Source organism: Megascapheus bottae, chromosome 30, assembly GCF_031878675.1.
Source record: "Megascapheus bottae isolate mThoBot1 chromosome 30, mThoBot2.hap1, whole genome shotgun sequence".
NCBI lineage: Eukaryota > Metazoa > Chordata > Mammalia > Rodentia > Geomyidae > Megascapheus > Megascapheus bottae.
The window spans coordinates 11,859,062-11,876,475 of NC_143538.1; the positions used below are offsets into that span (position 1 = coordinate 11,859,062).

A 17,414-nucleotide genomic window follows, 5' to 3' on the forward strand; every position below is an offset into this window, starting at 1 on the left:
AAGGCCAGACCTATGGGACATCAGCCGACTTCTCGTGCATCTCGAATCCAGCGTAGACACGTTCCTTCGAACTCCTTTACTCAGCGTGGTGTCAGATGCTGGCGCCCTGAAATGCCATCAGAAGCTGTTTCTAAGACAGGGTTGAAGAGATTGCTCCTGTCGGCCTGGCCCTCAAAGACAGCCATACCCTGAGCCCAGGCATGTGTGATGGAGCTTGGCACAGATTACCAGCTTTGTCTTTGGTGTATTGTGTGAAACCCAACGTAACTACAAGGGTTCTCATGGGTCCAAGAACGAGGAGAGAGGCTGAGCCAGAGAAGGAGGCATGGTGTGAGGAAATCCCGGTGGGAGAGTGGTGCCATCTGGCTTCTGAGGTGCAGGAGAGGGACCATGAGCCGAAGAACACAGGTGCCTCTAGAAGCAAGGAGACCCCTGGAGCCCCTAGAAGGACCATGACCCTCCTGGAAAGGCTTGATTTTAACCCAGCCAGGCCTGTTTTGGACACTTGACCTTTAGACCAGTCGATCAATCTATGCTGTCTTAATCCACTGCGTCCGTATTAACTTACCATGGCAGCAGGAGGAGATTAATGTACTTGATTAGGGAGAGTGATCTAGTTAGTGTCTCAGATGGGCAAGACAAAATTGAGTATTCATTACCACCTAGAAGAACAGTTTAAAGGCAAGTATTTTAGAGTGGGGGCACGGTAGAATGGGTGAAGATTGGAGAATGAGGTAAGGAAAGGATTTTGAGCAGAGAGTCTAAAAGAATCTTAAATCAAAGCTCAATGGGCGCTTTACTTTTTTAATGGCCTACATTCATCAAATTAAGGGACATCATTGTGACATTCACATGTATTTAATATTTATATACATACAGTATGCCCGGGACAAACACACTGCATCTGGATTACACATTTGTAATCCCTCTTTCTTCTGCCCACTCCTCTTTGAATTTACTGGGTTTTATGATACCATTTTCACAGGTCCTTATCTTTCTCTCTGTGTCATCTACCTCAATCTGTGTATTTCTACAGTGAATCTCTGTCTTAAAACTTGCCAGTGTGTTGTTTCAGGACAAAGAACAAAAGGACTATTGATTGATGTTTTATATGGAGAAGGTTTTGATGGGCTATTCTTAGAGCCAATATTTATTTGTAATTTCTATCTTCCTGGCCAAGAGTTTTCTGGACTTGTAAAGTTCTATAGATGAGAGAGTGGGGTGGTAATAATTCATGTTATTTGACAGGGAGCCGTGAATGCTTTTGCTTTTTGGTTTCGAGGGGAATATGGCTCTGAACCAAACTGCCAGTGTCCCTGGGGCTGGAAAGGCCATAGAACCATCTGGTCTTGTCTTTCTTTCTTGGACTCTTTTCCTGTCCCTTGAATCTCATATATTTCAGTTGATATGAAAACAGGTTTTAGTTTATTTCTATCCAAGTAGTGTGTGTGTGTGTGTGTGTGTGTGTGTGTGTGTGTGTGTGTGTGTGTAAAACTCAGTTTAGATTTTTTCCCCCTCTTCTTTCATGGTATTAGTTTACCATTGCTGCTGTAACAAAAACATTCTGAGCTGAGAGGTTTAAATGCTGTTTTGAGACAAACAGATCTAAACAGGTTAGAAGTTTAACATGTGTTTATCTGGGCAAAGGCCCTGGGCCTTGGGCTTTTCTTCTTTCTGGGTTCTGAGCCGTGTGGGAAGGGGTATATGTCTTCGCTAGTTCCAGCTTCTAAAGTTTTAGTTCTTCATCTTCAAACCTAGTCACAGCAAAATGTCTTCAGTTCTTTGGTTCTTTCAGCCAGGAAAGAATCTATTTTAATCAGTTGGGATTAGATTGGGCCTCAGTGGACGATTCGGTTACTGCAGGACATGCAAACACTTTGGCCACCTTTGGAGGGCACTGCTTCCCTTTCTATAAGATAGTTACAGGTATTTTCATAAGTATTTGCCTGAAGATTCCTCTGTGTGTGTGTCTGTGTGTCTCTCTGTCTCTGTGTGCTTAACTGGAGATAAGAGTCTTAGGGACTTCCAAACCGGGACTGGTTTTGAACTACAATCCTCAGATCTCAACTTCCTGAGTAGCTAGGATTATAGGCATGAGCCGTTGGTGCATGGCTGGAGGGATGATTTTTAGGGAAAGGATATCGTGCTAGAAGGGAATCTTTCCGCTTTCTCTGCTTATTGAAGTGATTGTCACCATGCAGAGGTCACCAGTTAATTTTCAGGGTGACAGAGGGCATCCCGAGCCTGTTTCCCACTGGCCCCACTGTTCTGGCTGGTGAGAACACTTTTAGAAGACTTACAGATGGTTAAGCAGGTGGCAATTCCATCCTCGTGCTGTGTTTTTAATGAGCATTTGCATAAGGGAGTATGGCAGGAAAAAGTCAGATATTACCGGTCAGCTGTTTTATTAGCTTAGCCATCTTCCCAGGTTGATGGCTTTTCATTTTCTTCGAAGATACAACTCTGCCAGGCACCAGAGGCTCACACTTATATAATCCCAGCTACTCAGGAGGCTGAGATCGGAGGATCGAGATTCAAAGCCAGCCTGGGCAAGAAAGTCTAATAAACCACTTGGAAAAAGCCCGAAATGGCGCTGTGGTTCAAGTAGTAGAAAGCGAGCCTTGAGAAAAAGAGCTCAGGGACAGAGCTCAGGCCCTGAGGTCAAACCCCAGGATAGATTTTCCCCCCTCCCCTTGTCTCTCTCTCTCTCTCTCTCTCTCTCTCTCTCTCTCTCTCTCTCTCTCTCTCTCTCTCTCTCTCTCTCTCTCTCACACACACACACACACACACACAGATACAAGTCTGCTGCCATCCTTGCTCCTGTCGTTCCGTGGCTGCCGGATCTTTTCATTTTCTGCTCCCCGCATGCTGTGCCTTCATGTGGATCACGCCCCAGGCCCCGCCTGTGTCCCAGAGAGTGATTTATCCTCTCTTATCATCCCCGTCCTCCTGCTTCTGGGGCAACTTGTTCACATGGACGCACACGGCATGATGGTGTTGGTTCAGCCTCCCTGACCTCTCCAGAACATCTCCTTCCCAATCCCTCCAATGCCCAGGCTATATCAGGCAGCGTGGGCTAACAAGAACAACAACAACAAATACTTCTCAACTGCAAAGGATTTGATAGGTTTCCTGTTGATCGTGGCTGACAGCGTTGCCGTTACTCTGGTCACCATATGCTTGCTTTTTTTCCCCCCTCTCTGCCCTAGACTCACCTTGAGATCTTGGGGAAAAGTGTCAACCCCCAGCAAGTGTATTTCCGGCAAGATGTCCTCTGCCAAACCCTGGGTGGAAATTCCTGTCCTTTGGTGACCATCACAGCCATGCCTGAGTCCAGCAGTCCTGACCAGCTGGAACAGTTTCGTGAGTAAACCAAGGAATTTTCATGTACTTAATTCGTTTTGTTGGTTGTAGGGCCTTGAACTCAGGACCTGGGTGCTGACCTTGAGCTCTTTCTACTCCAGGCTAGTGCTCTACCACCTTGAGCCACAATGCCACTTCCCATAGAGATAAAGAGTCTCTACAGATTTTCCTGTCTGATCTGACTTTGAGCCACCATTCCCAGATCTCAGCCTCCTGAGTCACTGGGATTCTAGAATCCCATTTCCCCCTAGCAACAAGGAACTTCTTCTTGGAAGGTTTGGCTGAGGCTGTTCTGACTATTAAGGGACCTCAGGTTCTCCCTTTTAGGCCAGAAGTTGTTTTTTTTTTTTTGTAGAATCGGAGGTACTTGTCTGTCTTTAGAGAAATACGTTTCTGACCTGAGGGTAAATGTTAATGTGTCTCTCGCTGAGAAGACAGGAAACAAATGTACAAGCTGCCAGGGAGAGCAAATGGCTGCCTGGAAGAGAAAACAGATCAAGAGTAGCAGTCATTTCCCTTCCAAACACAGAGCGCCCACTCTGAATCACATTTCCCAGCGTCAAATCCGGGGACTATTCTCCCCGTGGCTCGTGGCTGTTACTTGAGTCTCTCCTCCATCAGGCAAGTTTGGAAAGGAAGGAAATGGAATCTTTGAGCCCAGGCTGAAGCGTCCCCTGGATAGAACTAACACCTAGATCTGGAGAAGCCATAGGTGTGAAGAAGGTTCTGGCCAACAACGGTGGATCCAAACCAAAGCCCACAGGCACATGCAGACACCCGAGAGACACACAGACCTGCAGACACGCGGGTGCCTGCACACCCACATCACACACACACCTGAACACCCACACACACTCGCCCAGGCACAGTGACTGTCTAATGGCAGAGATTTAATGTGATTGACTTGTCATCAGCAAGTTCTGCGAGTGGCTTCTGACACAGGTAGACAAAAAAAGTCCACTCAGTGAGGATGGGGAATACTTGGCCATAAAAGCAAGTTTGGAAGATGGGAAGAAATGACTGAAGAGTACAAGCCATCTAATTTATTCCCAGATCTCAGCCTTATTGATGAAGTACTAATGGCGGTCAGGTGACTCGTAGGCTGGATGGGAGAAATAATTTCTCACACCCCATCAGCACCTGACAATGGATGCTCAACAACCTGGCTAATCAACAACTGATTACCCTATCTGAATTAATGAGGCCCTAAAATGCTTTAATGAATAATAAGGGATCACTCAAAAATTCTCTTTTATGTGTTTTATGCATTTAAGAGCAATTTCTCCAATGAGTCACTGAGCCTTCCACTCAGCAGATAAGCAGTGATTGGGAGTTGAGAGACAGCCATCCTTCCAGAGTAATCTTCCTCGGGGAATTATTTATGTAAGAAAGTGGAGGGACTCAAGTCTGCTTTTCGTGAATCTGGTTTTCCTTGTTTATGCTGGCATTGGGGCTTGTGCCCATGTTATAGTTTTAGTTTGAAGAAAAGATGAGAAACACAGAAGAGTGCCCCTAAATAATTTGGCACTATGAGAAGCAATTCAATATTAAAAATGAAGAAGAAGAAGAAGAAGAAGAAGAAGAAGAAGAAGAAGAAGAAGAAGAAGAAGAAGAGAGAAAGGGCCTGGTACATCCTTGTATACATCAAAAGAGGGTAGAATCTGCATGCTGTCTGTGTGATTAGTTTTAATAAACGGATACCTTCATTTGCCCTTGTCATCTTTTATTCCCTCTTAAACATGCTAATAGGCCCGTTGTTCTTCATCTCAAGAGGGAGTTTGGGCATGAGGATAGCAAGATGAGTTCTGTTTATTTGCCTTTTTGTTGCCTGCACGTGGTCATTATTGGAGCTAGGTCCTCAGGAAGCCAGGTGCAGGAATGCATTAGAGAGGTCTTCTTGGGCATTCTAGCTGTACAGTCGCAGCCCCCACCCCACCCCTCCACTTACAAGAGTCATGTGCTTTGTTTCAGGCTCTTTTATCACCATCTTGAAAAATTCTTTAAAAATATTTCAATACCAGCATGAATGGGACTGGAGGACACTGTTAAGGGAAATAAGTCAGGCACAGGAAGACAGATGCTGTGAAGTCTCACTTCTCTGTGGAAGTTACAAGTGGCTCTTGTAGAGAGAGAAATTAGACTAGAGGTTACCAAGGCCTTGGAAGGGTGTGTGGAGGGGGAGAGTTGGAGAGAGAATGGTTAGCCGGTGTGATGACGTAAGAGCCTGGCTGGGGGTCTCGGGAGGCCGCCTTTGCTAATAGCTGATAGCCCTGCTGGTTTGGGCTCAAGTTCCCAACCAGGAAGTTTCTTTCTGAGGACCATTCATTGATTGATTCTAGGTCTTGCTATGGTCTGGGCTCCAGAGAGTGACCCAGATGTATTTATCTGGTTTGATTTATTTATTTATATGTTTCCTCAACATCTTTCTTTTCTTCCCTGTGAAAGTTATTTTCCTGGAAACATTTTAGCCTTACTTTCTTGACAAATATATTTTCAGTTCGAGGCTCACCAGCTCTGTGCACTTCTGTCACTGCTCAGAGACACATGATCCAGGGCTTCTCAGAGTTCTCCTGAGAGAGGATTGTGACTCATGGCTTCCAACCTCGGTCCTCAGGGGCTCCATCCCGCAGATCCTTCAGAGTCCTTGTCACCGGGCCGTCCTCACCGTGTCCAGGGAATGGGTGTCATTGTGGCACATGGGGGCTTGAGGAGAAATGGGTGGTGAAAGGAAATGGTGGGAGCCTGGAAAGACAATTGGAAGAGACCCTCTCAAGCAGGGTGGAGCAAGAGTCCCTGCGACAGTCAGGTCTCCTCCATCTGTGTGTGCGTGCCGTTCATCAGCTTTGGGTATTCAGTGTAAATCTGGTGCTTAGGATGCAGGGGAGAGGGCTCTAGCCATACGTGTGATGGTGGAGACGGGAGCGTGGCGGTGACCTCTTATGGTCATATTGGAAGAGTACCAAGAAGGACACACACCATTTTAAAGAACTTACCTAGCAAAGGGAAAGTAGAAGCCACTCAGAAGCATGAGCAACGGGACCCCAAATCCAGGCATCCCATCTCTTGGGCCTGGGTTGTTGCTTTATATTTCTTCTATTCTTCCCCCTCCATCCCCCCATCCCTCACCTCCAATACCCCCTCCCTCCTCCCTTCAGGAAATCTGTCCTATGATGATCGGGTGTGTTAGGATCTGGCTGGACCTTGACTCCGGTGGTCACAGGATGGTGAGCCGGCCCGGGCTTAGGATTGGTTTCTTTGAAACAATCCAGACCCTCTCTTGGGTAGTAGTCTGAGAAAGCTGAGTTTGGCCTGAGACATGGCAGGACCCAAGGCCCTTCCCTCTTTGGAAAGGTGGCCACGGCTCGGGGAAGTGGGGGGGGTATCAAGCTGGCCAAACTGGCCTGCTGTTGTCTTTCTCTTGGCCTGTGTGTTAGATACCTTCATGGACCTGCGGTGTGGTTCCCCTGTGACCTGGGGCCCCTGACTTCGTTGGATAAATTTACAGCTGGTCACATTGATTTCTATGACTACGTTATGAAGTCTACCTTGTAGTTAGAGCTGGATGGGAAATGGTCATTTACTTGCACAAACAAGCCATCACGTAAAGTCAACCCTGCTTCTGGGTTTCTGTTTCAGAAAGCGGAGTCTCTTGGGGGTGCAGCACAGCCTTAAAGCAACAGCTCTATGCCATAGGGAGCAGACTTTGGAGCCCTGCCCAGCCTGTTGCACTCACCACTTCTGTCTAGAGGAATGGGATCCCATTTGAGTTTTGAGACCTGGGGCTGGGGGAGGGGGTGATGGTGTCATTTGTCTCAGGAACTTTCTGCTGGAAAATTGGAGGCCTGTCTAGGAAGCTTCTTTAGTAGCATTATCTTGACTGCCCTTAAGAGCAATTTGAGTGGGGGAACTAATTTGTGGTTTTTTTTTTATTGTAATTAGTAAAAGGGTTACATGATATTTGCCAGATAGATGGTGCATTAATTCACGTACATTGATACCCTTTCACATGTCTTGGTACCCATTCCCCCCCCCACACCCCCCACCCGTCTTGGTTTTTCCCCCTTCCCTATCAAATTTCAAATATCCAAATACAAATAAATTCAATATATCAGATAACAAAGTGAGATACTATAACAATATGAGATAACCAAGGGACAGCAAAGGAGATGAGAGACAACATAGTACATTAAGGACAACAATCATTCGTTATATGGCTTTTGTTTCGATATCCTGGAGGTCTTTTCAATTAGCTTCACACTAAATGGCCTTATGTATCAAGATTTTGCTCTATTGCAGATCTCTGCTAGTAGAGCCCAAGGTTTCTACTGATTATGACGAATGAGGGAAACCATTGAGCCTAAGTTCCTTTGAGGCTGGCTTACTTCACTTAATATGATTTTTTCTAAGTCTTTCCATTTCCTAACAAATGGGGCGATGTCATTTTTTTCTGACAGCAGCATAGAATTCCATTGTGTACAAATACCACAACTTGTTGATCCACTCATCAACTGAGGGACATCTAGGTTGGTTCCATATCTTTGCTATGGTGAATAATGCTGCAATGAACATTGTTGTGCTAGTGGGTTTAGTATGTCCTTGTTTCTGGATGGTTGGGTAAATGCCAAGTAGTGGAATTGCTGGGTCATAGGGGAGTTCTATGTTTAGCCTTTTGAGGCACTGCCACACTGCTTTCCATAGTGGTTGAACGAGTTTGCATTCCCACCAACAGTGTAGTAGTGATCCCTCCTGGCCACATCCCCTCCAGCATCTGTTGTTATTAATTTTCCTGATCCTGGCCATTCTAACTGGAGTGAGGTGGAATCTTAGAGTTGTTTTGATTTGCATTTCTTTTATGACCAGTGATGTTGAACATTTCTTCATGTGTCTATAGGCCATTTTTGTTTCTTCTTCAGAGAAGATTTTCTTTAAGTCTTTGGCCCATTTTTTAATGGGATGGTTGTTACTTTGGAGATTAGTTTTGGAGTGATTCAATTTTTTGAGTTGTTGATATATTTTAGATATGAGGCCTTTGTCCATTGTTTGGTTGGTGAAGATCTTCTCCCACTCTGTAGGCTTCCTGATTAATTTACTAGCTATGTCCTTTGCCATACAAAAGCTCTGTAGTTTAATGCAGTCCCACTTATCCAGCCTTTCTCTGATTTTTGTGATTCTTGGTCCTTAAGAAAGTTTCGACCTGTGCCAAGGAGGCCTAGTGTATCTCCTATTCCTTCTTGTAAAGTTTTCAGTGTGTCAGCTTTTACCTCCAGGTCTTTGATCCATTTGGAGTTAATTCTAGTGCAAGGTGACAAAGAAGGATCCAACTTTAGTTTTCTGCAGGTGCTTAACCAGTTCTGCCAGCACCACTTGTTGAAGAGGCTGTCTTTCTTCCATTCTATTTTTTTGGCTCCCTTGTCAAAGATTAGGTGGGCCATAGGTCTGTGGTTTAATATCTGGGTCCTCAGTTCTATTCCATTGGTCTTCAGGCCTGTTCTTGTGCCAGTACCAAGCTGTTTTTATAATTATAGCTCTGTACTAGAGTCTAAAGTTTGGTATTGAAATTCCTCTGGCGCTGTTCTTTCTGCTAAGAAGTGTTTTTGCTATACGGGGTCTTTTATTATTCCATATGAAATTTTGAATTGTCTCTTCTATTTCTTTAAAGAATGCCTTTGGGATATTGATGGGTATTGCGTTGAATTTGTAGATAGCTCTTGGCAAGATTGTCATTTTCACAATGTTGATTCTGGGGGAGGGGGTGATGGCGTCATTTGTCTCAGGAACTTTCTGCTGGAAAATTGGAGGCCTGCCTAGGAAGCTTCTTTAGTAGCATTATCTTGACTGCCCTTAAGAGCAATTTGAGTGGGGGAACTAATTTGTGGTTTTTTTTAAAAGGAAAATGTCATTCTCTTATTAGAAACTTCCATTCTCTAAGGGAATAGTCACTCTGGGTCCCTGACTGGTGAGAAGTCAAGATACAACAAAAGGTGATGTGGCTGAGGGGGTGGAACTGCTATTTTTGCAACCCAAGACATCTCTGCCCTGCATTTATTATATCTGAAAGAGCAGAGCATAGCCTTTCTACATCTCAGGAGGTGAGGTGATCTCACTCAACTGCCTCCGTCTCCCACAGCTCACACAGGGCTCTTTCCAGGAGGGCTGAGGTCAGGCAGGGAGGGAAGTCAGAGCTGGGACTGCATTTGCAGTTGTTAAAGAATACCTTTCTATCCTTTCCCCCCCCTCTTTTTTTCCTTAAAAATATTCTTACAAAAGCAATGTTCTATTCAGCCTGCCATTATGCTAAAAGCTTTCCTTTGGAAGACAATAGCTGTTCTCAGAAAGGGGAAAAAAAAGGATTTAGAGGGGTTCTCCAGGGTGTAATGAGCTACCACAAGGCACCCGCCTGGGGTTGGTAGTTGTCACTTTTAAGTGGTTTTAAATTAGAATGGAGTGGAAAAATACACAGTTACAGAATTCCCCTTTTGGCTTCTCTGCGAATAATTTTCCATCCTCTCTGGGTGTCTGTTTCTGCTGGAGATACCTGATCATGTACCAAGAAGAGAGCTGTCTGTTGGGGAGAGTTAGAAGTGACACTGGTGGTCTGAGAAAAAACTCAAGTGCAACGCAGACCTCTCACTCTTGGAAATTTCTGGAGGTCATTTAATTCTCTTTCTAGTTTGTTTTATTTTATCTTTTTTTTTTGAGAACTGGAGATTGAACTTGAGCCAGCATTCACGACTGCCACCATCCTTTTGTATTTAGCTTGCTTAGTAGAGAGGGTTTCCTGCTTTTTCCAGAGCCACCTTGAACCATGATTTTCCAGCTGTGCCTCCTGATTAGCAGATACCCAGCTCTTCCTCTCTACCACCCTCTTAACCATTCAGTGACCCATGGGGCCCAGGTAATGGAACTTTAGAACTTGAAAATTGTTTAAGACACAAGTGGAGATTTTCACAGTTGCTCATGTGTTACAGAAGTCAGGTATAAGTATTTACCTGGATGACTGAGCTAGTACGTGAGAGAGGTACGTGAGCCTCAGGCCCCAGGCCTCCTTCTGACTTCCTGGTCAAGAAACATTCTCCATATTTTTCTATAAAACAATGCTTCTGACTAATATTGGGACACACAGAGTTAACTGTAAGAGAACAGTGTCTCTTCTTTAATAAAAGAAACTGACCTGTACCCTCTACTTGCCTTTGGATTTTTATCTCTTCAGAAAAGAGCAAGCACAGGAATGAGATGGTCACGTCTTCAGGGCAAGCAGTCGTGACAGGTTTATGCCATGCAAAGATATATACTACCTGATCCTTGTGTCTGAGGTGTATGTCATCTGCAAGTTGGGCATGCGTGTGCATGTACGCGTGTACCTGTATGCATGTGTGAGATGCATGGGATAGGTCATTCTGTACAACAAAGTCCACGTCGACAGAGGGCTGATCAAAGTTAGCAATGGAGACACTGGGAAGGAAGGATTTGCCTGCACAGCCAAACTCCACAGGAGGATTTTACTCGCAAGGCATACAGCCTACAAACGCCCCATGCAGTGCGGGGATTCTATTGACCAAACTTGAGTTTCCAAGAAACCTCAGCTGGCAATCCAAAATGTATTTGAAGAACAAGTTATGGACCGGGAGTTTGGCCTAGTGGTTAAAGTGCTTGCCTAGCATGCATGAAGACCCGGGTTCGATTCCTCGGTACCACATACATAGAAAAAAAGCCGGAAGTGGTGCTGAGCCTCAAGTGGTAGAGCTCTAGCCTTGAGAAAGTCCAAGGACAGGGCTCAGGCCCTAAGCTCAAGCCCAGGACTGGCAAAAAAAAAAAAGAAGAACAAGTTAAGTCTCTTCTGGAGAACACATGAAAGGAACAGTGTGTAAAAAGCACTGGAACTGCCTTGTTGGGTTTTCTTCATTCTTATCGCTGGTGTTCATTGTACCCTTACAATAATTTCACCTAATGTTAAGTCAAACTTCTCAAAACTACTGTGACATTTAGATAGGTAATCTTTTTGCTTCCTTTCTTTGTGGTCAGTGTGTGTGTGTGTGTGTGTGTGTGTGTGTGTGTGTGTGTGTGTGTGTGTGTGCGTGTGAGTGTGTTATAGCTGTTGTTTGGTCTAGAAACTCCAATAAAGGAAATGCTAAAGTTCATTTCTTTTTTCCAAAACTGATTGGAGTGAAGAAGACTGTAAAACCTAACAGTTTAATAGCTTTGTTTTTTATCTTATCATTTAATATTACAAAGTTTTACCCAATATAATTTTTTTCTTTCTCCATGTAGTCACCTTGTGGATTAAAGAATAGAATAGTTATGCCCATATGGTGAGTGATAAATCACAGATTCAGTACCAATACCATTTGGTTTGCATCTTGAATTCAGATGTCTACGTTCAGAGAAACAATGGGAGGTGTCTTGTTTAAGGTGGGAAAATAAATTAGCAGTGTACAGGGCAAGGTAATGCTTGTTTTAGAGGAAGGCTTTGTGGCAGTAGGATGAGGAGAGCCTAGTGGCAGTGGATGGAACCCAGTTCTTTAACATTTGACCCAAGTTTCAAAGTCACCGCGGGCTCAAGTCTTAGTTCAGCTATTTATTAGCATTATAATCTTGGAAAAGGTGCTTGACCATTCTGTACCTTCTTTATGCTTTTATAAATGTGGTAATAATAGTACTCACCTTGATCTGTAGATGATGAAGAGTTTAGAAGACTGGCACATAGTGAATATCAAGAAATATTAGGAGCTGCGCTTCTGTGGCTCATGCCTACAATCCTAGCTACTCGGGAGGCTAAGATGTGAGGATTGTGGTTTAAAGCCAAGCCAGGCAGGAAAGTCCATGGGACTCCTATCTCCAACTGATCACCAAAAAGCTCGAAGAGAAGCTGTGGTTCAAATGGTAGAGTGTTAGCCTTGTGCAAAAGAAGCTCAGGGACAGTGCCCGGGTCTTGAGTTCAAGCCCCAGGACTAGCATGGAAAGAGGGAAGGAAGGAAGGAGGGTAGGAAGGAAGGAGGGAAGGAAGGAGGGAAGGAAGGAGGGAAGGAAGGAAGGAAGGAGGGAAGGAAGGAAGGAGGGAAGGAAGGAGGGAAGGAAGGAAGGAGGGAGGAGGAACAGAGGGAGGGCACACACTGGTGTCCTAAAATCTTAGCTACGCAGGAGGCTGAGACCTGTGGATCATGGTTTGAAGCCAGTCTGGACAGGAAAATCTGTGAGACTCATCTCCAATTAACCACCAGAAAACCAGAAGTTGCTCTGTGATTCAAAGTGGTAGAATGCTAACCTTGAGCAAAAAAGCTCAGGGACATCACCCAAGCCCTAAATTCAAGCCCCATTAAAAAAGAAAAGAAAAAAAGAAAGAAAGAGGAGTAGGAAGAAAGAGAGGGAGGAAGAGAGGGAGGAAGAAGGGTAAGGAGAAAGATTAGCAATTGTTGGTGACCACTCTGATAAGTTGTCATCAGAAGGTGAGAGATCTTAGTGAATAATCAATATTATGTGCTTCTGCTTTGGATAATGTGTGCATAGGTGAATGCCACCAATGGAATATAAAGAGCAAAGACGGATTATGGGTGAATAATGAGTACAATTTTGGAAATAATTCATTGTAAGAGACCTGAAAGCTATGAGAACACAGTATATGTGTAGTTACAAAGCCAGTATGATGTGAGATCTATTTCAGTGGGAATCAAACAAATCTGTGCTACCTGAATAATTTACTCAATTAGCAAGGAGACCTAAGTTGTCTATATGTGCTTATTGTAGAAGAAACATGTAATGCATTTTTATCAGAAGCCATCTCAGAACATTCTATCCTATAAATGTGTTCACCAGCTATAATTATTTACATATGTTAATGTAATGAGCTGTTTACAATGTATTTATGTGTGACTAATTGTCCCACATACCCTTTGAGGTAAGGGAGAAAAAGAATTACATTATTTATCTCCATTTTTAGATGATTAAATTGAGGCCTGGAGAAAGTGACATGCTGGGAGCTAGCGCTTGGATTTATACCAGGAATTATTTGAATCTCAAACTCTAGGAGAGTGGCCTCTTTAAGTCTCTTCCCTCTTTCAGCTGTGTAAAAGTGAGGACAAATAGTACAGTTAAGTTCCCTTTATGTAAGAGTAATTATTTCCACTATCAACACTATTTCCAGCTATGTATTCAGTAGATTCAATACATTCTTCAGTGTGTTGAGAACCAACAATGTGTTCACACGGGCATTAAAAACTGTTAGGAAAGTCTAAATCTGACTGTTTTTACAATATCTGCAAGCTTTGCTCATCTCCATCTTATCCCTGATTCAACCTCCCTCCGTCACACCGACCTTCTTCCTGTCTCTTGAACAAAGCAGCCTAATTAACTTCACCCAGCCTCTGGATTTGCTGTTTACCCGGTGTTCTGTGCTTTTCCTCCATAGTTTTGCACGCTTGTTTTTTTTCTTGCTGGAAATGCTCTTAGCTCAGGTTGAGGAGGCCTCTGCGGGACCCCATATCTAGTATTTTCTTCCTTGTGGAGACTTTTTTTGTAGTTCTGATAACTAAGCTTGAGGAAAGCAGAGGGCTGAAGTCTTTACCTTTGTGCTTCTTGGGACTAACACAGTCCAGGCATCATATGTAAAATCTTTGTCCTCTGACCTTGCTACATAAACTCTTCAGCCTCCCTCATGGTCTGGATCGTACAGGGACTGGCCTGGCACAGGATTTTCAGAAAAGAACTCCTCCACTGATCTTAGCACCTGTCTGGAGGCAGGGCCCACCAAGGAAGACTCCAAGAAAAGCCTGGCTTATGAGTTGACTAGAGAATGGAGCTGCAGGGTTGATCTGGAGCCTGTGGTCCCAGGATGTGCTCTGATCAATCCACCTGTCTTCGTCTCTGCGTCACCTGTCATTCTAGAGTGAGGAACTTGTGTCTCTAGTCTCTATCTTGGATGGTTAGAACCGCGTGGGGATCATGAACTCAAAATGCGGGTAGGAAACCTTGTTAAAAGTTCCTTGGGAAATCTGAGATCAAGATTTGCCTTCACCTTCTGTGAACCAAGACCAAAAAAAAAATTCTGGGTTCTCAGCTTTCAGGAAGGGTCCGCTACTGGAAGGCCTGCGCAGGGCAGGTTCCAGGCTTCTGCCTGGCTTCCGGTGGCCCTCGCAGTCTTCAAAGAAGCAGTTCAAGGTTTCTGAGATTCTGCTGATAGGCTCAGGGGAGAAATACACTTTGACGCAGGTTATCCAAGGTTGTATGGATTTCACCAGACTGGTGAAATCCTATAGATTTGTTCTCTCAGGCCAACTCAGTAATGCATTTCAAGTGACGTTTGAGGAAAACTTGTTTTATTTTGGTGTGTTTTGTTTTCAGTTGAAGGCTTGCTGGGATGGTAGAGTCTTGTTATTCTTGACAAAATGGAAGACTAAAAGAAAAGGGAGAATACCTAGTCTCTTTGATCTTCCCATTTCACATGCTTCTCCTCTCCATCAGAAAGGAAAATCAAAGCCTAGTTTCTAAGTTTACTGCGGTGGATAATACAAATCTGAAAGTTGGCTTGTGATTTGAAGCAGTGTACCTGGTTCTTTTACATTTCGAGGTGTCATTAGCCTGCCTGAAAGAATACTTTCTCTTATGATTCTTAGAATGATTTTTTTCTTTAGCAGATAGAATTTTAGTGAAAGTATATTGAATTTCTGCATTAAGATTAAAACCAAGGACCAGATTTTCCTCCAGGGTTTATTTTTTTATTTTATCAGTGGAGGAGTAGATTCCCTCCTCTCAATCTCTCTCCCCCTCCCTCTCCCTCCCCCATCTCTCTCCTCTCTGTCTCTCTCCCTCTCTCTCCCTCTCCCTCCTCTCCCTCCCTCTCCCTCCTCTCCCTCCCTCTCCCTTCCTCTCCCTCCCCCTCCCTCTCTCTCTCCCTCCCTCTCCCTCCCCCATCTCTCTCCTCTCTGTCTCTCTCCCTCTCCCTCCTCTTCCTCTCCCTCCTCTCCCTCCCTCTCCCTTCCTCTCCCTCCCCCTCCCTCTCTCTCTCCCTCCCTCTCCCTCCCCTATCTCTCTCCTCTCTCTCCGTCTTTCTCCCTCTCTCTCTCCCTCCCCCTCCCTCCTCTCCCTCCTTCTCCCTCCCCCTCCCTCCCTCTCCCTCCCCCTTCCTCCCCTTCCCTCCCTCTCCCTCCTCTTCCTTCCTCTCCCTCCCTCCCCCCTCTCTCTCTATCTCTCTCTCCCTCCCTCCCCCTCTCCCCCCTCCCTCTCCCTCTCCCCCCTCCCTCTCCCTCTCTCCCCTCTCCCTCTCCCCCCTCTCCTCTCTCCCTCTCTCTCTCCCTCTCTCTCTCTCTCTCTCTCTCCCTCCCTCCCTCCCTCTCCCTCCCTCTCTCCCTCTCTCTCCCTCTCTCTCCCTCTCTCTCCCTCTCTCTCCTTCTCCTTCTCCTGTCTCTCTATCTAGTGCTGATACACCAGCTTGAACTCCTTACCTCTCATGAGTGCTCATCTTTTCACCTGGTTTCTGGTGCCCTGCCCCTTGAACAACACCTCTAGTTCTGTATATTTGCTGGTTAATTGGAGCTAATCGGTGACTGTGTTTGCCTGGACTGACTTTGAACCATAACTTTCAGTTCTCAGCCTCCTGAGGAGGTAGGATTACAGGAGTGAGCCACTAGCCCCAGGCTTTTATTTTATTTCTCTAATTTAACAACAACAACAACAACAACAAAACCAGGAAACTTCCTGTGTCCGATTTCAGTCGCCCTTACCCCCAAAGTTAGGAACACACACCCAGGGCCTGTTCTGAGACCATTCCATTCCACTCTGTGAGAGGTGGATGGGCAGTCACCAAGGAAACGGGGTTCCCTTCCCCACCTCGACATGACACAGCCTGTCCACAGCTCACCCGTTAAGAGAAGGCGATTATGTTTCACTGCCACCTTTCTCTCCCGAATCTAGAACAAATGACACGACTTTCCAGTTTGATGGAGAGGGTTTCCCTTGGCCATTCTTTGGAAGGAAGTTGTAGAAGGGGACTTCCCCTCCCTCCCTCTCCCTCCCCCCTTCTTCCTCCCCCCTTCTTCCTCCCCCCCCCCCCCCCCCCCCGCATCCTCTGATTCTACCTGGCAAGGGAGATTGTGGAACACAGATTCTGGGCTGAGCCGTCAGGCCAATCATTATGATGCATGTCTGCAGCCACCCGGGTGGTCACCTCCGCCCTCAAGCCAGTTGGCCCCAGTGTTGCTCTTGGCCGGTACCAGGGATCCCCGGGGAGCTGGCCAGCTTGGGCTCTGCAGGGTGGTCCTGCCTGGACTGCCTCCTTTGTACTTCCCCCCCCACATCTGGCTTCCCGCGGCTCACTGAGCGAGCCACGAGGAGTCCAGATAGCAGCTTTTCTGACCCCCGGGGATTTTATAGGGTACGACCACCTCCATGGGGCCGGCAAGGGCCCTCTGTACCCCAGGAGGCTTCCACAGAGCTGTCACCCCTCAGGCAGGGAGCAGCAGGCCGGAACTCAGAGCATCAGACATTGTGTTCTGTGTTCAACATAAATATCTGCCATCGTTAGCCTGGTGACAAGACCAGGAGGGCCTGCGTGTCAGAAGATAACAGGTGCATGCATCCTGGCGAATGCCGCGTGACTCTGGACACTGTCAACTGCTGGGGCAGTTGAAGGCTTTAGCTTCTGGGTGCTGGAGGTAGAAATCCAGAGAACAAAATGGAAGGCTGTCTGGTTTCAGCAGACTGGCCCTTGAGTTGAAGTGTGAGGGCGTCTTAGGCTGGGAGTTGGATTGCGGACCCACACAAGTGTTGGAACCATCTTATTTGTTTATTGGTCTCGCTTCTTTGAGGCTTGTTTCTCTGCTATTAAAGCAAGCAGTTGTAAAGAAATATAATGTAGCCTTGTCAGTTAAGTTTCCGGACTCTCTGCTGGGGGGAGGGGACCCAATCTCTACATAGTTAGGTGAACACTGCGATTTCGTGGGCAAACTGCCATTTATTCCTTACCTTAATTTATTTTCAATCAATACCAATTTCCTAATTCACAAGGACGAGCAAAAAGGGAATAGAAATGCCTTCTCTGAAGGCATCTGTGATGTAAGGAC

At 45.6% G+C, this 17,414-nt stretch overlaps 1 protein-coding gene across 1 annotated transcript in view; it reads left to right on the forward strand.

The window, feature by feature from the left end:
- Positions 1–17,414, forward strand: part of Agbl1 (AGBL carboxypeptidase 1) — a 388,588-nt gene that overhangs the window by 163,046 nt on the left and 208,128 nt on the right. The window contains 1 exon segment of the mRNA XM_090321447.1: positions 3,210–3,363. Within this exon segment, the coding sequence (XP_090177573.1) occupies positions 3,210–3,363 (154 nt within the window).